The 26,657-nt window shown below is 36.8% G+C and overlaps 1 protein-coding gene across 1 annotated transcript in view; it reads right to left on the reverse strand.

Moving 5' to 3' along the window:
* Positions 1 to 26,657, reverse strand: part of Prex2 (phosphatidylinositol-3,4,5-trisphosphate dependent Rac exchange factor 2) — a 273,913-nt gene that overhangs the window by 151,309 nt on the left and 95,947 nt on the right. Inside the window, 7 exon segments of the mRNA XM_005066754.4 lie at positions 2,817 to 2,892; positions 5,401 to 5,450; positions 6,121 to 6,224; positions 13,031 to 13,131; positions 18,613 to 18,757; positions 20,481 to 20,630; positions 25,467 to 25,570. Of these exon segments, the coding sequence (XP_005066811.2) occupies positions 2,817 to 2,892; positions 5,401 to 5,450; positions 6,121 to 6,224; positions 13,031 to 13,131; positions 18,613 to 18,757; positions 20,481 to 20,630; positions 25,467 to 25,570 (730 nt within the window).

Here is a 26,657-nt window from a genome sequence, read left to right on the forward strand (position 1 = left end):
CAGGTGTTTGATTAGTTTAGTGGATTCGTTTGAAAATTCATATTTATTATTTCCTAAATATCACATCAAATTCAAGATATCACACGTTAAAACTCTCAAATTAAAAAACATTTTTCTGCCTTCTAATAATGTGGATCTTGTGACCAATTCGGTCCTAGTTAAATATCATCAAATAATTTAGTTATGGTTCTTTTTTTTTTAAGATTCATTTATTTATTGTGAGTACAGTGTTCTACCTGCATGTATCCCTGTAGGACACAAGAGGGCATCAGATCCCATTACAGATGGTTGCAAGCCATCATGTGGTTGTTGGGAATTGAACTCAAGACATTTGGAAGAGCAGCCAGTGTTCTTAACTGCTGAGCTATCTTTCCAAGCCGCTAGTTAAGAGTCTTAATTAGCCTGATCCTCTCAGATAACTTGGTGCACAGAAAAGACCCTGAGCCTAGCTGGAGGATCCATAAGGACTTCTATGGAAGATGATGCTGAGAATTTTACAGAAGATCTAAAAATAGCCCAACTGACCAACAACTTCTTGAAGGCAAGAACCATCCTGCACTTGTCCTGATGTTTTATTTCAGTAGCTAAAGTGTTACGTTTATACTGAAATCTTTGACTGTTTTATTTAAATATTATATTTCCCAGACTAATACATTGTTGAAAAGATGAGTGTATATATGCAATCTGAAAATACTGTAGTGATCCTATATCTTAAAAAAAAATCCTTTCAGGTCTACTCAGATGCTTCAGGAAAGCACTGAAGAAAGGTGCAAAAAAATTGTTTGGGTGAGATGAAACAAGAACTTCTTTAACTGAAAAATAAAAATGGTGGTCGGCACATGACACATAAACAAATCACATATTTTAGAAATACATTAATGCACTTATTCAGTAGGAAGTTAACTTGGAGGAATGAGGTATTTGTTTATAAGCCATTATGAAAGCATCAATCTGGTAAATATTCAGAAGAGAACATAAGTCATTGCATTTTCTAAGACTATATCAGCCATTACAGACATCTACAGCATCCAAGGATACCTCAAAACAACACAAGGACTGTTGCATTGCAACCACCTCTAATTGATACAATCGATTGTCCCAATCCAGTCAGCACTGATGAATATGCAGAATAAGTCTATTGGAGTCTTGGTGGGAAGGGAGCCTCAATTTGTTTCTTCTTCCCCCTACAGTAAGCATTTTAGTTTGTTCCCCTCTCATCCCATTGCTATGCCTTCCTCTCCCAAGGCAGCCCATGATGCTCTACTGTGAAGTTCACCAATAAAAACAGAGAATGTCTGTCGTAAACATGTGCATTTCACAATATCAGGCTGCAGTGACTGATGCAAGGTGACATGATGTCTATTCTAGGACAAGATAAGCAGTTGAGAACCCTATAGTCCAGAAATGGAGTAACATGTCCAAGTTTGCCTCACTCAATTTTAGCAAAACTGGCATCAGATAAACATTTCAGCTTGCTTAGGACTTTCTGAAACATATCCTATTTTTCCTTAATGTTTACCCTTAAAAATACAAATATTTCCCCCTGCAATTCTGGCAACCAACTTTCTGAGTTAGAATGTAAATGTTGATTTTGCATCAGGCTTTGTGTTAGATGCATTTTCCTTGGCCTTCTTCCCTATACTGGGTATTGTATAAATTCATATTAATTCTAGACCAGCAGAGTTCTAGGTGAATTCTCTTACTGAACAGAGAACCCACCCAGCTGCACACATGACCAGTGATATAAAAGTATTAGACAGAAGGTATCATACTGGAGAGCTACTAGACATGAGGTTCAGGTTATTACCAAAGTCATAATCTGATTCATCTAAGACATTTGCTTCTCAATGTAAAAATTTATGTTCAATGAAATACAAACCGGGTGGCCTTCAAAAGTTTAGAAATCAACACAAAACAATAAAAATATCAAACTGTATATATATGCAAAAACAGGGTTTAAATGTTGAATAAAAAGTAAAAATTTTAAGAATATCTAGTTTTGTTACCTGTCTCTAAAAGAAAAGGATATTTTATGCAAACAAAAGAATAAGGCTGCTTCTAAAACTAACTCAAATATTTTTGTGTAATGACTGCATTTCAACCAACCAAACCCCCTGCCCCTGGTAGCAAGTTAAGTTCAAGTGCATATCAACTTTTCTTAGTGTCTTGCCTCTGGTTAGTAGACTATATCCAAGCATTTGTTAGTTGACCCATAATGAAAAAAACTAAGTAAGTTTATATTTGAAAATTAACTGTGACATGAGTGTTAATCTCTTCTACTTATAAGCAAATCACACAATTTTTCTCAACACTGTCAGAGACAAGATCTTGCAAGGCTGAGCAATAGTAATGACAGTATGCTCTGTACTTGTAGACATTAAAGCTTCTATCATGTAAGCCCAGCTGGTATCTAACAGAGAAAATGATACGGGAGATTAGAATCACTTGAGAGGACTAATGAACAGATACTTCAAAACAAATTAGTAGGAAAAGCATGCAAAACAATATAATGTCTGAACATACCTATTCATTGATACTCAAATTATGCTTACTGGGTTTTGTTTGTTTGTTGATGAATGTATTTTAAAATAGGAGCATATTCTTTTGGAAAAGCAAGCTAGCATAAAGATTATTCAAGAACCCTGAAATCAGATTCAAATCCTAATTCAGCTTCATACTAGCTGAAGGAATGTAGGCCAGGGAGAATACAGTATGTCACCTGAAGGCAAGTATCAAATTCTTTGAAAGTTCCCAATTCACACACTCAAAGTGAGATGGAAAGAAGGAAGCATGGCAACATCTATTTGCCCACTCACCTGTGCAATCAACCAGTCTATCAATTTGTTGGCCATGACCACAGATTTGTAGGTCCTTAAATGGTAATCTTTATCTCTACAAAGGAAGAAGAAAGCAAGAACATTAATCAAGAGACTGTGTGGGTGCAGGCAAATCCTTCCATTCAGTATCAGTGTATACAGCAGGAAAATATACCAATCATCTTGCAATCGCCTAATGTATGTATAAATAAAAGAAGTTAACAAAGTATATGTGAGATGAAATCTATCAGCTCATAAAAGAGAAGACAGAACCATCAAAACACCAAAATAAGGCATTTCTTCTTTTACATTGTTTTTTCAAACAGGACTATTACTGCTATCATACTTGGTAGTGATTTAACTAGAAAACTGGCATCATTAATAGAATAATAAGAAAATAGAATTTCTACCCCCAAGTTATGGCTGCTAAATTTCAACTTCAAAGTATAGAGAATAGAGCACTTGCTTCTCTGGTGTGTACATTCTCCAAGAAGACAGGGAGATATGCACTATAGTTATTCATGGACTTTCTATAAAGCCTGCAAACCTGAAATAGATACAGGTAAAATCTACAACTGTTCAGTCTGTCTAAGCAAAACATGGAACAATGAAACCACTTCATCCATCCCTAGGGAATATGGGGACTGACTGGCTCTCATATCAGACTCTCCTCTGTTCAGTAGACTTTCCAGACTGAGAAATCATTTAAAGCTGAAAAGCAAGCCAGCATAAAGGTTATTCAAGAACCCAGGAACCAGATTCAAATCCTAGCTTGGCTTTACACTTGTTGTATGTAGGCCAGGGAGATCACAGTATGTCACTTAAAGGCAAGTATTAAGTTCTGTGAAAAACCTAAGGGGTCTCATGACTGGTCTTGTGCACAAGGGCAGAAATCTATAATTCATTTCATTTTCTAGGCCCAGATGAAAAGAGGGTGGAAAATTGCAGTCTTTGCAAAATGAAAGCTGCCAAAAGCTTGAAATGACTAATAAGCACAGCCTGCATTTACTGTCCTTTTATCCTTGTTCAGTAATTCACGATGATATCCATATTATTGTGTCCCTTTGCATAAGAAGCTCTCTGAAATGTGATTGAAATTTCTGGGATTTCAGTATGTAAACTAGGTTCCTCAGAAATCAAGTTCACTTTCCTGCATTTTGAGTCTACTTCCATCTTCCTAATGTCTATCACTTTTCACTTTGATTTCCATAACCACCAACAGTAAAGAAAGGGCTACTCCACCATGGACCAGATGTAGTTATCCGGTTCTTAACAGCAAGTGATTTTTCTGTATAAATCAATTTTGTATGTATTGATGAATAATTATCAGACAGTACATCTGTTTTATATTTTAATTCCATACAGTTTCTCATACAGCAAATAAATAATGGTCATTTCTAGTCAAAGAAAAATTCTTTCTTATCAATTCCTAAGAACTGTAACTTTCTTGATATAAAACCTCACAGAAAAAAATGTATTTTTCTGAACATATTTTCATGCGCATAATAATTATATATATGCAGATGATATGGAGAGTTAGCTATTATTCTTTTCTATTTGTTTAGCAGAAAAAATGCATACAATTGGTAAGTATTTAATATAAATTTGTCTGAAACATTTGGAAGGGATCTATAGCAGGAGCAGTATGTTATACAGTCCACACTCACTTTCCCAACTTTACATTGTGAAGTCTGCTGCAAAATTAGACAACATTTATTCAGATAAGAGGACACCCAGTTCTCCTTAAGGACCTGCTCACAATGCTTACATGGTATAACAGGGCATCCCATCATACCAACATGGCAACTCCTGGAAACAATCTATATCCATTATTCATCTATCTGAAATTTATCTATCACCCATCTATCATCTATCATTCATCTATATATCCATAATCCATCTATCTCTCATGTATCTACTATCTATCTATCATTTATCATGCATCTATCTATCTATAATCTGTCTATCCATGTACGACCTTATAATTGATGTTAAGTATGTAAAATGAAGCACTGTATGCAAATATTTGCATTCTATATCCATTATTGGAAAAATATATGTATTTGTATAAAACTGGACCATGTATTTGTTTTGAAAATGAGTTAGCTAATAAACTACAAAATTATGCTTAGTACATCTAAAATAATTCTTAATTTCCAAACAAAAATATTGTCTTGGAAGGAAAAGTCTATCAAAAGGAAATATAAAATATACATACAATGTTCAGTCATTCATATATATATATATATATATATATATATATATATATATATTATAACATATAAATCTTCCTAGCTGTGAACATTTAGAATAAATAGCATTTCTGATTCATTTATAGGACATTTAACTATCATTAATCAAACATTAATAGAATATGGATTATTTCAGTTTCAGCTGAAGATCATGGTATAGAATTATAGTAAAATAAGCTTTGAAAGCATAACAAATAGAAAATACACTACATATATAGTACCAGAAAAATTTAGGAATATTTGAGATAAATAATTACTTAAAATGAAATAATCCAAGTTCTAAGATTAAATGTAACTGTTCCATTTATGACCATTATAAGGGGCAGACTCACCTGACCACTGGAGTAAACAGGCTATGAAGTCGACAATACAGTCTTACACCCTGTGTGAGACAAATGCAGGTGAGAAGAGGGTAGGATCATTCAAGAAACATACTGTGGAATGTTCAGAATAACCTATCAATTCTTTTTCATTTTCCTGGAGTCATTGCACAATCTCAGCAAAATTCAAAGTCCCTCCAAATATTGAAATGCATGATAAGAATAGGAGTTAAGTCTCTGAAGAACAGGATGGAATTGTACTGTGAACTTGTCATACATGTATGACATATATGAAGGTTTACCTAAAATATTTCTTCATATAAATGGTAAGAAACACTTTAAACACAAAGTGTACACAGCAATAAATCTAAAATGTGGGATCATTTTATTTCAATATAAAAATTTGTCAAAGTTACAATGAAAACTGGTATTAAGTTAGTCTTTATGTTTGTGTTTTTAAAATGTATACAAATGTCTTGGCCAGAGGTTGTCCTACATGAAAGTCAATGACTGGTACCTTCTGAGTAAGGTTCTACTTGCATTCAGAAGGAGAGAAGAAAACAAATGGAAGACAACTGGGATTTCAGAAATTTGGATAAGATAAAGACAACTAGAGTGGTAACTTCAGAGTTTTCTCTTTTGAAGACTTTATCATGGATTTCAATAGCTTTTCTTGCTCCCTAAGTACAGCAACATGAGTCCTTCAGTGGATAAGACTGAAGGCAACCTTACCTTCGAAATCACATCCTGCATCTCACTTCTCGGGTAAAATGTGCCATCATCATAGCGGAATCGGTACAGTGTCTGCTCTGGCTTGAACTGATGCTTGTCGGTAACTAAGAACATGGAAATGTTATAGCAGAATTGTAGTAAGTTAAATAATTAAGCAAAAACAAATTTACTGAATACATGATCACAATTTATAGAGCTTCTGATTTCCCGACCAAGTATTGTCGATCCAATATTTTCAACAGTAAAATCAGTAAGATTTTGTTCTTTACTACATTGAAACTTTCCACATAATCACCCAAAGACACAGCTGGGGCTGATAATAGTCAGGCCAGTCTTGTAGTGCATGCCTATAATCCTACAACCAGGGAAGCTGAGGCAGGAAGATTGCTGAGTCCAAGGCCAGCCTAACCTATCTAATGAGTTTGAAGCCAGCTTGGGCTACAAAGTCAGCATGGCCTACAGAGCAAGATGTTGCCTCACAAAATAAAATAAAATAAACTCCAATTTAAAAATTGTAAAGAGTAGATACTTAGATAATAACCAAGTTGTTTTTATCTTCCCTCAAACCCTAGAAGAGAATATTTGCTTGTATCTATTTTATCAGCTGGTGATTGGGCCAAGACCACACTAACACCAATCCAAGACATGTTTCTTGTATTGGACCTCCAGAGATGACTGAATACCATCAAAATGTAACAGATTCCAAAATTTTAAGAGTTCTTACACTGATAAGCACTTATTTTTTAAAATGTCACTTGTTTTCTTTTTCTTTTTCTTCTTCTTTCTCAAGGGAAAATAAAAATGACCAGCCTTCCCTGTCATTGACAGGGTAAATTTTCATTTCTCAAAACTCTTACCGGGAATGATAGTTTCTTTAATTAACATTAACAAATGCCTAAAGAATTAATGCAAGTCCTTCTCAATCTCTTCAAAAAAAAGAAAAGTAAAAAGAAATGAAAAGAAGCAAAAAAAAAAAATGAAAAGAAAGGAATAGTTCCAAACTTAGTTCATGAAGCCAGATAAGGATACCAGAATGAAATAAAAATCACAGTTTAATATCACTAATAAACAGAGCTGCAAAAATCCTCAACAAAATGCTACAAAGGGAACAAGGATTCCTGGGAAGAGCTGTGCTTCAGAGGCTGACTGATTCAGTGATGTGGAAAGGTTGGAATGTTGCAGGTCCAGAGCCAAATTACAAGTTATCTTGAACTATTTCCGAGCCCTGAAGAGCCACTTCTTGCCGGCCTTTGCATGGGACCAAACATCCTTTGACTAACTGATAAAATTCCTCTTGGAATGTGCAAACAGACTCCTAGTCACACTAATCAAAGGGCTAAAAGTGGCATCAAATAGCATAAACACTATAGCTTGGCCATAACTCACCTACCCAATGTAAGGTACCAAGGTTTTCATTACACTGTTACCTCATCATAGCATAGTATTTGGAAAGACTATTCCAGTCTACATTTACTCATATTTGGCTCCAGAATAAACTCTTTTACCCTTTGAGGTGACAGCTGTAGGAGTTATTTTTCCCCTTTTGTATCGACAGAAATAAATTCTCTATATAGAACTATTTAAACTTTCTACTCTCCTTATTTGTTACAAGAAACACTGTTTTCCACTGCAGCTCCTGGCCTTGTGCCTCAGCTTTCAGCTGCCCAAGCACAAACTCATTGCATTTAGTTGTATTTCTATTCATCATAGGACTGCATGTCCTGATCAGAGGAACTAGACAGGAAAATAAAAAGAAGATACACAAATTTGAAAGAAAAAAATTTGCCTCTCTGTCTTCTATGTCCAAAGTCTTTTAAAAAACGAACAACTTATTTAAGTAAAGGTACAAATCAACACACAAGAACACAAAACCAGAAGACAAAAGCCAACAGCATTTCTGGATGCTGAAAATGAACTATCCAAAAGGACCTTAATAAAATTCATAATAGCATTAAAAATTATAAGACTGGGGAAGGAGTTTGATCAAGGAGATAAATGTTCTGTATACTAACACTACAAAATATTGGTGAAAAAATTTTAAGAAGACACAAATAAATGGAAATTTATTATGTTTTCATGAACTGGAAGGATTAATATTATTTAAATGTTCATTATACCCAAAGCAATATACAGATCAAATACAATACTTATCAAAATTCCACTGACATGTTTTATAGGAACGGAAAAAGCAAAACAAACAAGAGTAAATAAACAGTAAGATGTCTATGAAACAAAAAGACCCTATCTAGTTAAGGCAAATTTACACAAAAGAACAACACTGGAAATATAAACTATATATGACTTCAAAACAAACTACAAGAGCTATAGTAATCAAAGAATTGTGGTACTAGCACAGAAACAGATATAACAGACCAATGGAACATAGTAAAGAACCCCAAAATAATCCAATATATTTATAGTTGATTAATATTTGTTAAGGCTACCAGGAATGTACTATAGGAAAATAGTCTCTCCAATAAATGGTACTGGGGAAATTGGACACACACATGCCTAAGAATAAAAAAGTAACGGCATCTCACACCACATAATAATCAACTCAAAATGAATTTAAAGCTTAAACATAGCCGGGCGTTGGTGGCACACGCCTTTAATCCCAGCACTCAGGAGGCAGAGACAGGCAGATCACTGTGAGTTCGAGACCAGCCTGGTCTACCGAGTGAGTTCCAGGACAGGCTCCAAAACAATACAGAGAAACCCTGTCTCGAAAAAACAAAATAAATAAATAAATAAATAAAACTTAAACATAAGACCTGAAGCTGCAAGACCACTAGAAGAAATAAATGGAGAAAAACTTCTTGAAACTGTTCTGGCAATGAAATTTTTAGATGAGATCCTCAAACTTGACTATTTGAAGCATTCTTGCATTTCAGACTTGAAAATAATTTTAATAAAAATGCATTTAGTATTTTCACTTCAAGAGCCTACTACTGGGCCAGGAAAAATGGTTCAGTGAATAAAGATACTAACTGGCAAGGCCAAAACCTTGAGTTGAATCCCTGGAACTCACCAGGTAGAAGGAGAGAGCACTAAATGCCAAAATTTATCATCAAGCCTACAAATGTGTGTCAAGGCATGCAGATACACAAAAGTAACTAAATATGAAACCCTCTTAAAAGAGACCCTGTTGCTGACTGAAGCGGTATCTACAGTCAGGGAATGAACAGGACTGGCACCTTCCCATTCTTTGTTTGTTTTCATTTTATCTAATGTGCCAATTTTTAAAAATTTTTCTTGTTTGACAACTTCAAATAGGCATATATTTAGATCAAACTGATCTATTTCCCCCCCTTGTTTTCACCCCACTTCCTCTCCAAACTCCATGTGCTCCCTTGTTACTGTTGTTATATCATAACCCAACAAGTTCACTTAGTCTCACCTGATGTTCAAAGATACAGATTCATCTACTGGAGCATTTGTATGCCTTTCAGAGCTCAAATGCCTGAGAAAAACTTACTCTCCCTCCACAAGCAGCCAGTGGTTATCAATGGCTTCTTAGCAAGTGCTGGGACTTCAGGAGTTGATGGGGAAAGTCATTCTGTATATATAGCAATAAAGCACTGATGGCCAATAGGGAAGAAAGATAGGTGGGACTTGGAGTCTAGGAGGATTCTGGGAAATGTAGTAAAGAGAGTCATTGCCATATGATCTCCTGGGAGCAACGGGTGCTCAGGAGTGCATCCTCAAAAAGACAAGTTCTTATAAAATATATATTAGTAATTATGGGTTAATAATCAAGTCAGAGTTAGCCAATAAGAAACCAAGCAAACTGCCAACAGCTTCATAATTAATATAGTGTCCTGTGTGTTCATTTAGGTTGGCACAGCTCTGGAACCTAGGCAGGATCTCACAACAAGAAGCCACTCTCCCATCCATTCTGAGATTTGGGCTCCTGGAGAATAAACATACTCAGCAACCTCATCCGGCTGTGAATAATGTGAGTTTTATGAATGATCGGCCTGGGAGGACAGGACCTTTGGTACAATAGTGGCATGAACACTATGGAAGGAAATTATTTTTGTTTTTTTGGTAACACACTATCTCTGGAAGTACAAGTCTAAATGGGAAAGGAAAAGCCATTTCCAAAAGTTAACTGACTGACCACAATTTAATGCCACCTACTTAAGTTCAAGGGAACACAAAGAAATGATTAATGTTGTAGGAGATAAGAATTCTAATTACCCTGATTTGGTCATTACATATTATCAACATGACTCAAAGTGTCACACAATTCCCCATAAATACATACTATTACTGTGTGTTGATTAAACTGTTTTATAAATTAAGCATAACAATGGAATACATATTCTTATTCCCAAATGCATACTTGAGATTAGGTTAGGGGATATGAAAGACTGAAACCGTCTATATCAACATCTCATTTCTACTTAAAGTTGTTATATGGTTTAAATATGGATTGTTCCCTCATAGACTCATTATTTGAATTCTTAATTCCCAGAGGGTTGCACTAATTTTTGAAGGTTCTAGAAACTGGTGGTGTAAGGTAGAGTTCCAGGAAGCAGGTTATTGGAGGTGGATATTTGAGGGTTTATTATCCATGACTATGCCCACTCTGCCTGGATCCCTGCTTCCTGAATGGCCATGAGACAAACAGCTCTCCTCTTCCTCATGTTCCTATAACCATAATGTTCTACTCAGATGCATAGGGCCAAATGACCATATGACCATAGTAAAATCTTGCTTTACATTGCTTATGATAGTTGTTTTGGTCATAGCAAAAAGTAACTATTACAGCAGTTACCTTTACTTTCTATCACAGCAAATGGGAATGCATGTATATGATGCTTTAGATATATATTTATATTGACTCGAGTATAAAATGATATACAGTATGAACGTATCAGCCATTTGCGTTAACTCTCTTATTCAATTATCATATGATTACTGAGTACCTAAACATTATATATATATATATATATATATATATATATATATATATATATGTCAATCAAAGGCTCCTGGCTCCTGTGCTATTGTTGTACTTATTTTGAGTAGACACCAGGATAGGTAAGGGAGACAAAGATATAATTAATAACCAAAGAAACAAAATAGCATTGTAATGCCAGACAGTGATAAGTGCATGGAAATGGCTCAGTTGACAAAAATACTTTTTGCACAAGCATGATGACCTACAGATTGAACCAACTCCAGAAAGTTATCCTCTGGCCAGCACACAACACACATGTGCATGCATGCATGCATGCATGCATGCATGCATACTAATTATAAATTAACAACTCAGGAAAATTTCAAATTCCAAATGTAATATATTAAAGTGGTAAACTGGATGGAAGGGCTTCTAAAAGTCACAGGGCCATAGACAAGATAAAACATGAATGAAGGAAATTGTGTTTTCCTCATTTTCCACAGTACTGTGTTTTTCGCACTTAGAAATGCACCCCCTGCTTTTATGAGAAACTTACAAGAAACTGTTAAATGAGACAAGTAAGAGTAAAGTTCCTAAATAAGTGTTACCTTTGAGTATATAAAGATGTAGAAGGCTAGAGTGGGCACAGTGTAGTTGGTCAGGTTTGCTAGCTGCCTGCTTAGAGTATTGCAGGCCTGTCTGAGAGAGTTAAACCATAGAAAGAAATCTGGACTTGGGTTGATGAGAAGCCAGGAAAATCAATGAAAACTGATGTGCACCTTCATCTTACATCTGTTATAAAGGAATCTTAAGCAAAAGTGGAAACATGGGAAGAAAGGATGGAGTTGAGGAGGTGAGGTTCTGGGAAGGAAAGAACTGTTTACTTAGTGTGATGATGCCCAACCTGCTACAGGTGGCACCAATCACAGAGGTAACACCCAGAGTGTTGGAGAAAATTCTCCAGAGTTTGCTTTGTTTGTGGGCCACTGTGTATTAGGGAAGACATGACAGTAAAAATTCCATAGTCAAACAGCCCCAGTTTAAAACTGCTTCTTGTCTTTTTCTCCCCAGTCCTGCTTTTCACATTAGAGATTCTTCCAGTTTTGTCCTTAGTCTCAACACCACTCTCCCCTTGTTTTGGGTGTTGTAAGCTCAACTGACCTCTTCCTATGTGCCCTGCTGTAGTCTCACGCCTACTCCATGCCTTGCTCTTCACCATCCAAGGCTCTCCTGAATTAACTGCCTTGATCATGCAGAGCAGAAACTCAGCAGAGTCCAGTCTCTCCATCTATCACATACAAACACTGATTACAGAAGCTCTTTCAGCTCCTCCAGCCTCTCAGGCAGGCCAACTCTCTTCATATCTATAGACCCAGTTCAAAGGAGCCTTGTTCTGTTACCCCTGGGTCAAGCTCAGCCTTCTGGCATGCAGCCTTTAACCTTCACAGTGTAGACGCTACAGTGCTGCAGTCAAGATCTGACCATGACTTCATGTGGAGATATGCATCAGCTCATAACCTTCAGTACATGCCAGAGGGTCAGCCTCCTGATATTAAGTGTCTTTCCACCACAAGCCCCTCTCTGGACACTGATTCATGGAGCTCACAGTGTGGCCACATGAGAACGTCTGTAGTTCCATGAAAGTTTTTCCCATTCTAAGTGCTATCATTTCCTCAGAAGGGATGTCCCTCCTGTTAAGTTCTATTCATTTGCAATGGCCATCACTAATAAAGCAGTCTCACACACTCTAGTCAGAATTAGGCATCTCTCCTTCTACAATCTGGTACTTATTAGTATTTTGGCTCTAGACTGTGCAGTGGCTGTTCATTCTAAAGAATGGCAACTGTATACCCTTAAACACATGATACACTATTCTTTTCATATTGAAAGCACTAAAAGAAATAGCCATGCTAAGACATGGAAAATTGTACATGAAATACATGTGGCACTCAAACACAGGCCATTTGTGAACACACAAAGAAAGTAAACTAATGAAATAATCACCATGGTGAATGATCCCATTCTCTAACAACGCTTGTCCCAGGTGAACGCCTTCTTCAGGCCTGTGAATCTCCCCAATTTCCAGCAGCCATGAAACAAATTCACTGCAAGAGAAAAACAATGGAAATGATAAAGTCCATGTCTTCCCAGGGAGTCTGTCTGGTCCACATATTGTGAAGCATCTATGAAAGGAATCTTAAATATATAAAGCACCATTTTCAAGACATCCAACAGATTTTTTCCCACAGGCACAAACCTCAACCACAGAAACCACAATCTATCCCAGAAACCCTAAGTGCTGAGGCTCTCTGACACCACACTCACTAAATAGCTATACGTGGAGATGACCCTCTTTCCCAAAGATATCATTTAAATATAGATTTAACTAAAAGATGATGCACCCTAAAGGCAAATAATCATGGGTATCACGGAGATAAATATACAATAAATGCATTTTGCAAATAAAATGTTCTCGCTCGTGTTTATATCTAAAAACACCAACTCTTGAACATTTAAATACACTAATGAATGTGTTTCAGAATCATTTTTGTTATTTTCACTCAGGACAGAGAACTGAAGTTATGGCCAACTCCAAACACATGATTTTCCATTGATCCCACAAATAACAAATACATTATATTAAATAATCAAGGAACACAAAGTTCTCCAAGTAGGTGTTTACTTCAATACATATTGAGGTAGGAAAGTGGATAAGGAACTTTCTATTATTTCATTAAGTAATAATCATATAAAAGAAAGACAAAGCATAAGAGAAAGAATAAAAGAAACAAAATAATTTAAGACAATAAAAGAGAAAAAGGTTTAAGAAGGTAAAACAGCATTTACATGGGCCCTGCAATGCACCCATCTAGATTCAAACCCTGTTTCTTTGCCCACTGGCTATGTGATCTCTCTTTCAAGCTGGACGCTTTTATCAATAACACAGGGGTAATACCAGAAACTTCAGTGTCATCACACTGTTACAGGATTGCTTGGAATGAGGTACATCAGCACAGAGCCTGATACATAATGGGCTCTTACAAGGTCAGTGGGTTGAACTGGTTAATATGAAGCCAAAGCATGGTTCTTTATTCTGATTTCCCCTACTTCATTAAATGCCAAACTTAGATGATAAAAAGAACTGATGTAAGCACTGATGTGATGTAAAATGCTGGGTTTTTTTTAACATGGGAGAGAAGTCAGAAAGGAAATTCACAAGAGGTTTTATCAGTGACAAAAAGATCACCTATGGCTATGTTGCATGTCAATAAAAGCTGCTGAGAAGCCAGAACTTACAGCAACTCTCTTACAAGTAGACATATCATCATGGGGACCCTAAAGTTATACCTATCACAAGATAGGCCATCCTTTTAATACATTGATGGGGGAAGTCCTGTACATTTGTTAATAAAGCACTGTTGGCCAATAGGAATCTAGATGGGTGGGACTAAGAGTCCAGGAGGATTCTGGGAAGGAGAAACACAAGAGAGTTCGAGATGTAACCGCCATGGGGTAGGACGCCCGGAACTATTCTCCGGTAAGAGAAATACTTAGATTAACAATTATGGGGTAATTACTTAAGTCAGAGCTAGCCAGTAAGAAACAAGCAAGGCCAACAGCTTCATAATTAATATAGCCTCCTGTGTGTTTATTTGGGGACTACAACACGGCAGAGCCCAGGCGGCTGGCGGGTGGATAAACCAAAGCGGCTAGCAAGGAAAGCTTCTCTTAACAGAATGGTGTCAGGAGTGGGATTGAATTTCCACGCAAAACAACAAAAGCTTTAAAGGAATTTTAGAAACAGAAGAACAGAGAGAAGCACAGATTTTGGTAGCAGCATTTTTCTCAGGTGTGCTCTGTTTTGCTAGCAACAAGCCGAGATTCACGTGGCTCACTTACAGGAGTCTTCCTGACTGGGCATAAAAAAAAAAATCAGCCAGCAAGGTTGTTTTAAGAGACTCTGCTAATGATTAAAAGGGGGTGTACGTACAGCTGGAAGTGACAGCTTTTGCTGGATGTCAACATGGACTGAGGCGGTAAGCTGAAATCACGCTTATGCCCGCCATCTTGAAAATGGCAGTTTAAAACAGCCGCGGTTTTACAGATAAGACACGTGGCCAGAAAAACATAAAGATTTACTGTAAAGTCAGACTTGGATAAAGGAAAGCCTCTAAAGGTTTACAGTCTGTTTAAAAATATACATGAGATTGAGAGAAAAAATAAAACAACAAAGTGGTAAATAAATAAAAAAGCCAGCATTGTAGTGGCACACGCCGGTAGGATTACTCCAGAGGCAGAGGCAGGCGGATTTCCAAAGAGAAACCCTGTCTCAAAGAAAAATAAATAAAAGTAAAAGAAATAAAGATAAATAAATAAGCCACGTAAAGATGGAAAATACACAGAGAGTCTGGATACTGTATGCTATTGTGTTTTTCAGTTTTTTGCTTGCTCAGGAAGGAACTGCTACTAAAGTACACTTGATTATAAATGCTGCTAAATTAATCCAACTTCTATCTTTTGAAAATGCCTTGACTTCAAAATTTAAGTATAAGGATATGTTACTTGGAAAAGGAGATTTTGCTTATGTTTCTCAGGAAATGAAAAGCTGAGGATTCCTTCCAGGCTTCTGTGGTTTGAGGAACCAAGACCCCCAGAAGCAGTGGACCAGGTGTTCCAACTATTGAGACAGCTAAGATGATGCAGCTTTACAGACCCCGAAAATACGGACTTATACAGGTTTCTGAGTTTTGTCATGATCCCCATGGTATGAACAGCGCCCCCTTCCAGCAGGAAGCAGTTTGGAATGAGCGACGTCCTAATTCCCATCTTGTTTATAAATCTTTGTTTTCATTTAAATGGGGTTGTTTATAATTGGCTAATGATCACAGCCGATCTTTTTTAATGGTAAAAAAGGGAATTATGGTATGGGTATTGTTTTTCATTTATTGATACAAATTCAAGGTCAATTTTGTGATATGTATATTTCTCCTCTTGATTAAGTATTGTGCTTATACTGATCTTTTAAAATGTAATGCGTAATTAAATACAGATTATAGATAGTTGCTTATAATAGTCAGAATTTATAGTTAGGTAAGTTAGGTTTTCTAGATATACGAAAATATATTTGAGATAGATAAACAGTCTTCAAACCTCTCAAAGACCTTCAGAAAATGGCATTTAAAATGGTTTAGGGTTTTTCTGGACAATGAGAAATGTCTGTTCCTGGCAGCACCAATTACGTCTGAGAGGAAGATGGGCATCGAAGAAACTCGTTATGGAGTTTGCTTTCAACATGGCAAGATTAGCCATTTGGGCAAGAAACTGCTCTTGCCTAGACTGACTGTTGCTGTATAAACTGGACATGCAGGACCCACAGAAAAGTGACTGCTAAACTCAGTCTTACAGGGTTCCTGCTTCAAGGAAGTGTCTACCAGACTTTCTACAGGACAGAGAAATGACTGACAGACTGCCAATGCAGATGGACAGTTTGAAATTTCCTGCTTTGCTGAGAAATCTTCTGGACACATTGTGGCCTACGGGCTGAAGATGAATGCCCCAACGTTACAGAGGAACTTCGGGTGACTGTCCAGGCAGTAAGATGTCTCTGTCAATCCTAGTGTTTATATATTATCCTTCTGTGGTCTTTGATGGAGTTGAAGATAGATAGTTATAATTATAGTTTTCCTTAGTTATGATAAAAGATACATATAGAACTTTGGACTCACAAGGATGGGATGGATATTTTCTTTAAATCTTGCTAAAATATTGTAACTATGTTCTTATTTGATAACTGTTCTGTTATATATAATTTGACTATGTTAAAGTTAAGACCTTTCTTTTTGTTTAAACAGAAAAGAGGAGATGATGGGGGAAGTCCTGTACACTTGTTAATAAAGCACTGTTGGCCAATAGGAATCTAGATGGGTGGGACTAGGAGTCCAGGAGGATTCTGGGAAGGAGAAACACAAGAGAGTTCAAGATGTAACTGCCATGGGGTAGGACGCCCGGAACTATTCTCCGGTAAGAGAAATACTTAGATTAACAATTATGGGGTAATTACTTAAGTAAGAAACAAGCAAGGCCAACAGCTTTATAATTAATATAGCCTCCTGTGTGTTTATTTGGGGACTACAACATGGCAGAGTCCAGGCGGCTGGCAGGGGATAAACCAAAGCGGCTAGCAAGGAGAGCTTCTCTTAACAATACATGATGGGTCCTCTATGTCAGATCTGCTTTCCTTCATACTAGCTGTCACCTGAAGTGTATTGACAGGGTGTATAACCTTCAGGCAACTGTGATCCACCCCCAGCCACCCATGAGGACACTCCCTCTTAATAAGAGAGCCAATTCTGGCCTTCATTGTTGTGGGATAATTGTAAATGAAGATGTATTGCTGTGATTAGTGTAATAAAAAGATGAACAGCCAATATCTAGGCAGAAGGTTTAGGAACTCTGAGAAGAAGAAAGGTGGAGTTGCCAGCAAGACACAGAGAGGAAACAAGAGATGCAAGATGAGAGACAGGTAACACCAGGTGGCAGAAAGTAGATGAATATAAATGGGCTAATTTAAGTTATGAGCTAGTTGAGACAAGTCTAAGCTAAAGGCCAAGCTTTCATAATTAACAATAATTTTCCATGTCATTATTTGAGGGCTGGTGATTCAAAGAGAGTCCAACAAGAAAGCTTACTATACTTCACTCTGAAGTTTCCTTGTCTACAGTTTAGATGTAGTCATATGCTGTCTCCTGATAGCTAGTTAAAGGATATCCTGGTAGGCACAGATCCATCAACTCCATGGATCAAAGGGAAATAGAAACCTAACTGTCCCAAACCATTATACTAACCAATGGAAGTGTCAGGAGTTGAACAAAGATGCTTGACTACAGTCTGATCTTCAACATAACTCCAGGGAACTCTTAGAGACAGACTTTCAGGATTCTCTGACTATATGAATGTGTCAAGCTCCCTAATCCACAGTTTCTGTTTCTTTAAATTAACTACAGAAGCATTAAACTCCTGAGTATTGAGGACTGAATTAAAAAAATCACTTAACAGAAAGAAACGAGACTAGAGCCTGGCCAAAGAGGACCAAGCTGAAGCAGCTACCCTTCTCACTCAGAGAACCTCATGTACCCAAATGACACATAGTCTCTGGTTCCAGACCCCTCACATGACAATCTGTTAGACTCTATACCCTTTAGCTCTGACTCCAGCTGTATGAATTCTGACTAAGCAGAAGTTTAGATTGTCTTCTCTCTGCTCTCTGATATCCCTTCACTTTATGGATTCATGACAAACTCTGAATCTCAGATCCTGTGCACTCCCACACCACATCCATCACCCTGACCCCAATAGGCATACCGCCTGATTGGCTCTCCTTTCCCCCTGACAACACAAGCAATTGTGGAAGTCAAAGATGATAAATGGATGGTTCAAGGGGCCATCCAGGACCCTGAATCTTTGTTCATTTCCTCATATCCCTACTGACCAGAAAGTGCCGATTATGAGGAAGGATTCAAAATGCTTAGGATAACATTTAAAACACAAATCATATAAAATAGATATACCCAGAAGACCAAGCTTACCTTCCAAGGAAGCACTTAGGGAACGTAGTCAGTTTCCTTTTCCTGTCTTTGATCAGATTTCCCTGCTGGCACATCATTTTATACAATTTCTCACCCTGCTCAGAGATCATTACCCAAGTGTCTTGCTCCATTCCTAATTTTAGGCCTATCAAAAATGAAATAATAGACATCACATTAACTAAAAGCCTTCCCCTATTCACTCACACCCTCATTAAACAAGCCCTTATTGAAATAGCTAGCATCAGCTAGACTCACAGGAGTTCGTAACCTCCCGAATGCTACATCCCTTTAATATAGTTCCCCATGTTGTGGTGACTCCCAACCATAAAATGATTTTTGTTGCTACTTCATAACTGTAATTTTGTTAATTTTGTTACTGTTATAAACAGTAATGTAATTTTATGATGGTCCTAGGCAACCCCTGTGAAGGGGTTATTTGACCCCCAAAGGGTTGCGACTCATGGGTTGATAACCACTGAGCTAGAGGATGTGAGTTTGCACTCCATAGAACTGGGATCAGTTTTTAAGAAATCCATAGCTTCCTAGTGAGACTGCCCAGGCTACATTCCCAGTGTGTGAGACATCCCTGGGAGGCGGTGCCCCAAGGGCACATGGTTTTGTCAGTGGAGGAGAGGCAGATGAGATCACATAAGTATGCTTGAGGTCCATCCTGGAGGGGAACCCACATTGCAGCAGTAGAGGCTCATCTGCATATCTCTCTGTGTGAGAAATGCCACAAGTGTTCACAAAGACCGCATTTAAATGTAAAATCATGAATCCTTATTTCTTTCCCCCCCCCCCTTTCTTTTTCCTTTTTTTTTTTTTTTTCCTTCTGGTTTTTCAAGACAGGGTTTCTCTGTGTAGCTTTGGAGCCTATCCTGGCACTCGTTCTGTAGACCAGGCTGACCTGGAACTCACAGAGATCCGCTTGCCTCTGCCTCCAGAGTGCTGTGATTAAAGGCGTGTGCCACCAACGCCCGGCATGAATCCTTATTTCTAAGAAAGGATATTTTACAAGAGCCAGTAAAGCTGAGCAATCCAAGGCACAGGGTCCTGAGGTTTAGATAAGAATGCAGATGCTCTGGTGGGTTTGGCAGTGTCCTGGTAGAGTTACATCACTTAGGTCCTTTATGAGCCAGTGAAAAGAGCAGGTACTATGGGAAAGAAAGTTCTGTCACTTTATATGTAGCTTAGAGGACAAGGACTGGGAAAGGAACACAGCAGTGGCTATTTCCAGCTACAAAAGACAGGGGAAATCGGATGCCTTCCAGGTTTCAAAAGAGAAGAGGAAGTGAGGATGCTTTTCAAGAAAACTTCCAAGTAGAAGGAAGTCCACCAACCCTCAAGGGTCAAGGGAAGTCTGAGGGTCAGCACAGTAAGTGAGTAGGAAGGCCAGGAGGGAAGACAAAGCCAGGCACAAACAAGTACCCAAGTAAAGGAGTAGAAGCCCCATTAGTGGGAATGGATAAGCCTCACTTAGTTAAAGGAAGCCAGAACCACAGCTAAAATCCTGAGACTGTTCACAGTCAGTGGATGGGGTAGGGGGAAATGCCGCAGAAGAAGAAATGTTTGAATTGCATTTTAGTCTTCAAAGCTGCATAATCTTATACTAAAATTGTGGCTTTTACAATATAAAAACTCTTAACATTTATCAGTAAAAATTAATAATTAGGTAAGAATACAGTCTGAAAAGAAAAATGAGTATTATTAGAAGTTTTATAGAATATAGATTTTATTCAGTTTTTTTTTAATCTTGGGCAGATCATAGCCATTTGGGGTGAGGACGGGTCAACCTGAGGACAAATTCTGCTTGCCTTTTAACTAAATTATTTTTACAAAGGACAATTACCTCCACTTTCCGCACCCACCTTTCCGACGTTCTCTTTCTTTCAAAATAGCTTCAAACCATTCATGCTTTTCTTCAGGGCTTTTCGCCATGCATACAAACCATTTATTTTTTGCTGTGTTGTGTATCTTCCAACCATTGACAACAATGTGCCCACTGCTGTGAAAATCGGCTGGGAAGAAGTGAAGATGAATTTGAATTACATCAGCATGACCAACCAGTTCACGAGAGCACCAAAACCAGTAAATTAAAAATACATCATAGAAATATGTGTGATACTCATGTAGTATACATATAAAAATCAAGGAAGTACTTACAAGTTTGATATATTTAGTGCTCACTAATGGGATATAAATAACCCACAGTGCTGATATATTACATGCAATTAAATACTACAAATTAACATTAATTTAAACTATGTCCAAATATATTGGTAAACTTTTCATTACTTCCAAACCACCCCCATTATCTTCTTTTCCATGACTGAGTTCCAAAATGTATTCTTATCCTGGTCACAGCTAAATCAGTCATATTAGATCAGATATTGATCTGTATTTTAGATATGCACAGTAAATCTACACATGGCAATTTTTGATCATACAGAATCTCAATATTTTGAGTTTTTTTCTGTTTTGTTTTTCAAAACAGGGTTTCTCTGTGTAACAGTCCTGGCTGTCCTGCAACTCACTCTGTAGACTAGCCTTGAACTCACAGAGATTCGCCTGCCTCTGCCTCCTGATCGCTAAGATTAAAGGTATGTGCCACCACTACCCAGCTCAGAATTTCAAAATTTTACTAAGAGATTTTGAGTTTTCTCTTTTTATATACTTAGGTTCATATTCACTTAAGAAAGAGCAGAGCCTCACAATCCATGGAAGATTATGGATTAAGTAGCTTTCAAGAGAATAGAAAAATGACTTCACAATTACTCTACACTTTTTACTGTGAATCTTTAATGAACTAGTGAAAATAAAACCAAAGCAAAGTTTTCTATTAAAGGTATTTGCAAGTCCTCCTGGATATTTGTCACCTGACAAGGTCCTTACACATGAACCTTGTTCTGTTGCTTGAAAGATCCCAAGTTCCCACCTGCATTATCTCCCCTATAGTCACATTCCAGAGAAAAAAGTCTACAATGGGCATGCTCAGTCTGCATGAGGAACAGTGGGTCTACTTTAAAATTAGCACAGCCTAAGCTTCTCACAGCCAATACTAAAAACCAGCTAATACTATCTGTTTCTAAAGCCATAAATAATCAGACTGCCTAAATAACACAACAACTGCTGAACAAAAAGCATTTGGAAAAGTCAGATTGTACCAAAGGATTTTAAAGAAATTAGTTTGTGTCGGCATGCAAGCACCCATCATGGATATATGAGTGCCTGCTAAAACCAGAAGAGGGAGCTGGATAGATCCCCTGGGGATGGACTTAACATAGTTACACCTGGAGTTACGGTTACAACATGGGTATCTATGCTCATCTATTCACTGAACTCTTACAAAACTACTGAAAATTATGTGCACTTGATGACGAGTAAAGAAAAAGAGATGACTAACGTTAATACTTCTATTTAAATGAAAAAATGCATAACCATCTCTCCAGTCCCATGTCATATGATTTTAAATGGAAAAATAATGACAGTCCATTTAAAGTTCAGATAACAATTGTTTGTACATGTCTCTAAAATATCATTTGTAATTTTAAACTTATTTGTAGGCCTTACATATATGCATATATGGAGCATCAAAACTGAGTACATGTACATCATAATATAATTAGCATGTATTTTACAAAATAAGCAGTTGCGTCTCATTTGCTTTAAAATATGATGCTATTAAGTAGCTATATAACCACAGCACATTGTTAAAAATATTCACATTAAGAAACTTATCCATAAAGATCATTCTCTCTAAGACCAAGGAAAGGTCAATGGTGCTTACTCTTTGTTTGGTTTTGATTTGTTCTGTTGCTAGGGATCCAACCCAAGGCCTCTCCAATGCTGAGAATGCACTCTATTGCTGAGATATACCCAAAGGCTCTTTGTCCTATTTAGTATTTTTAAAATGTCTTCAAATGAAGTAAAAAGTAGGTGATTAACACAGAATTTAATAAGTTTCAAGGATCTAAAACATTAATTTTATAGAAGATGTCTAAAAGAGAATGGAATTTAAACTCCCACTCATTAAATGTGGAATGTTCAAGTTCAAAAAACCAATGTATCTGATTTCTTATAAAACCAGAAATGTTCAAAGGTCAAACCCAAACAAGTCATTAATGACTTTGAAGCCATTTGGCCTGAGAATTCCTTCCATTAATTCAGTACATTTCCACTGAAGGAGATGGAGTTCTTCCAAACTGACCCATAATAAACCCCAGTGAACACAGTGATAGCCACTTAGTACCATTGCGTTTCAGTAAGCTGGACAATATCCAAGTACTGTACACACAAGCTATGAAATGAGGGAATTGCCAAAATGTTTGTTCAAAGCATGTAATATTAATTATCTACATAATGCATTCAGCCCTTACTCTGATAATCAACAGTGAATGTACCAATTCTAAGGAAAAAAATGAAATTATAACCCATTCATGTGAATGTTTAACATGAAGAAAATTACTTTTGAAACAAATCTTTGATTCTATCAAATAATGCAAGAAAGAATTCTGACATCTAACACAACACAGAATATTACTTAAGACAAAAGTGAAAAAATACTCAAATAGCCCTTAAAACTATGAAAAGTTGCTCATCTCTTAACTGTTCTTGAATGCTCAAATTTCCTTAAATAACATAAAAAATTTGTATCAGAAAATATTATGCATGTGCACTCTAGTTGACATAGTAAGTTTATTAAGTTTTCATTAAGAATGTATTCAGGGCCACTGAGAATGTTCAGAAGGTGAAAAGTGTGTGCTACACACGCCTGACTGCCTGACTTCCTGAGTTCAAACTCCAGAACCAAAAGAAGAGAAGAATTCACTTCTGAAGGTTATTCTCTGAGCTCTATATGTATGCCCTACTCACAGGTATAGAATACTTATAGGATAATGATAATAATAATTATTTATTATTATTATAGAGTGAATTCTATCAAGCATGTACAAAAATTACTTTTGATAAGGTATCTGTGCTCATCTATTCAAGTAACTCTTATGAGACTACTGAAAACTATGTGCACGTGGTGACAAGGAAAGGAAAAAAGGATGAATAATGTTAATACTTCTATTTAAATGAAAATAAGCTGTATAATTATAAGAGCTTTTATTTTTAAGATTTTTTAAGAAAATAAAACGTTACAGCAATTATTCAATACCTAAAGCTGGTTCTAAATATTTATGTAGAAACACGATTCCAAAAAATCTATCTTAAGAGGATTGGACTTCAAAAAAATATCTGAGGGAAAACAGAGCAATAAAGCAATGCTTGCCCAACCTGCATTTGGGAACTAAGTTTGACACCCACCACAGTATAAACAAAACAAATGCGAAAACTATCATAAGACTAAAAGTTTCCGGTCTTATCACATTCAAATTTGATCACTTTATTAAGACATGTGCTTTGCCCAATAACTAGATCCACACTTTTACAAAGTCAAAAGCCTTCCTTCACTGTTCCTGTAAAACCACACAAAATGTTTTTTTAAAGATTTATTTCTTTATTAGGTAAAGTCTAGGGTCTGTTGTATGTAGAATCTTTAATAAAATAAACTGACTTCTTCATTTCCTATCTGTATCTTCTCTGAATTCTTCAGTTTTCTATTTGCTTAGCAAAGACTTTGAGCACCATATTGAATATGAGTAGAAAGAAATGGAATTCCTGTCTCACATATTTTAGAAGGGATTGTCTTAGCTTTTCCCCATATATTATAACATTAGTTACAGGTCTGTCACGTGTAATATTTATCATACTGAGTTTTGTTGCTTCTATTCTCAGTTTTCTCAGGGTTTTTAATCATAAAGAGATGCTAAAATTTGTTAAAAAGCTTCCTTTGCATCAGTGGAGGCAGCCATATGGTTTCTGTCCTTGAATCTATTATTTATGTTCTTTATTACACTTATTAATTAGTATATGTTACACTCACCCTGCATCCTTGTGATGACACCTGCTTGGTATAGTTCTCTCTCTCTCTGTCTCTCTCTTTCTCTCTGTCTTTCTCTCTCTCTTCTCTCTGTGTGTGTCTTTGTTTGTCTCTGTCTCTGTCTCTCTGTCTGTCTCTGTCTCTGTCTCTCTCTCCTTACCTAGTTTTGGTATCAAGAACAGGAAAACATTTAGCAGCTACTAATCTATTTTAAGGACTCTTACAGTTTTTCCTAACACAAGTTTGAAATTATAATGAAAATCAGAGAAAAATGTGATTCAATTTAAAACCCCTTCACTTTAAAAATACAGCCTTTATTCAAATCGTGTAAGTAAAAATATTTTATCTTTGTTTTAGTTAATGGTTGTAACTAATCGTATTTTTGTAAGCATGTTTGTAAAGGTCAAGTTTTCAAAAAACTTTACTGCCATTTAGTAATAAGGAGCTTTAATTCAGCACTTGGAATCCCAGAGATGACAGTTTCCCGTTGTGAGTCAACTGACAGCAGAGCCACATGTAACCACTGTGTGCCTAAAGTACACCTACCATGATTTATACTCTATGGTGAAAATGTGACAGAACAAAATTACTATTCAGACAAAACATTACTTACGTAAAGATAATTCATCCATTCATGAGACATTTCTCCACATATACTTTACAATCCCAAAAATAATTTTGCTAATATCCTGTGGTATTAAAGCAAAGTACACATACTCAGAGCACAGTAGAAATAGATTTCAAGTGTTTTTCTTATAAAATGGCATTTGTCAGCCAACACCATTTAAAAGCTAAACAAGGATCCTGCAGGCCTGTGTCTCACCTATCTCCGTCCTCAGCCCGCTATTACAACCAACAAGACACTGCTAAGCGCTGACGCATTGGAGTCAGAATTCTACGTTACAGGGAGTTTGCTAAGTGCTCTTACCTGTGCCATCATCCACATTTTCCACTTCCATCACCTCAGTGTTGATCCGACCTCGAAAAATATACCGATGTCCATCTGTGGATGCCTTGCTGTTCTTCAGCCGTCTTAAACAAATGAAACCACGAAGCTTTTGTTACTAAACTTAATATAAAGTATTGTCTTTAAATTCTTTGAAAAATATCTCCAGTTGGTTAGTATCACAAAAAAGTTGGAGGCATTTGATTTTACTCAGTCTTCTCATGCACAATAGTGATGGTGGGTTGCTGTGCAGGCTGGGAGGAGGGGAAATCATGAATCCTAAGCAAACCTAAAATAGTAGAGCATGACCTTGAACTTCTGATCCCCCTGTCTCCACTTCCCAATTGCTAGGACTACAGGTGTGTTCAACCATAGCTTGTTCGTGTTTGATGCTGGGGATTTAACACAGCCTTCGTGCTTGCTATAAAAGTGTTCTACCAATGAACTACATCTCCTTGCCCTTCTATATGAATTCAAATAAATTGATAGATTATAGGTAGATGATAGATAGATAGATACATACATACATACATACATACATACATACATACATACATAGTGCATGCATTGGGCTAAAGACTGTGTAGCAGCAGTGGTGTAACTATCCTTATTTCCTCAACATAAGACTTCAGTACTGTCAAACCTAATGACAGACTGTGGAAGTTGGTGGCTTTGGTGCCATACTTGAGATCTCACACCTCTGATTCTCGATTTTCAGTAGTTGAGAATTTCCAGCTTTTTCAAGACCTGGCAAGCAAACTCAATTAGTCCTTCTGATTACTTTAAAAAAAAAAAAACCTGCCTACTGGAAGCTCATAAGTCAAGCAGTACTCAGCGGCAGAACTGTTTCCTGGGGGCTGGAGATGACTCATGGTTAAGAAGATCTGTTGCTCTGCCGGAGGACCCGGCTTCAATTCCTAGAACCTACATGGCTGCTCACAGTCTCTGCCGTTCCAGTTCCAGAGGATCTGGCATCTTTTTCTGGCCTCCGTGGTTACTAGGTACACACACAGTGTACACACATATATGCAGATAAACACTTACACACATAAGAAAAAATAACTCTTTAAAAATATGTTTTTCTATTATTTTTATGATATGATCATGGTATACTTCCTTAACAAATCCTTTACTACATTTGCAATATTTCTGAAAGTATCAGCTACTTTAATA

The sequence above is a fragment of the Mesocricetus auratus genome, unplaced genomic scaffold (genome assembly GCF_017639785.1).
Source record: "Mesocricetus auratus isolate SY011 unplaced genomic scaffold, BCM_Maur_2.0 Super-Scaffold_6730, whole genome shotgun sequence".
NCBI lineage: Eukaryota > Metazoa > Chordata > Mammalia > Rodentia > Cricetidae > Mesocricetus > Mesocricetus auratus.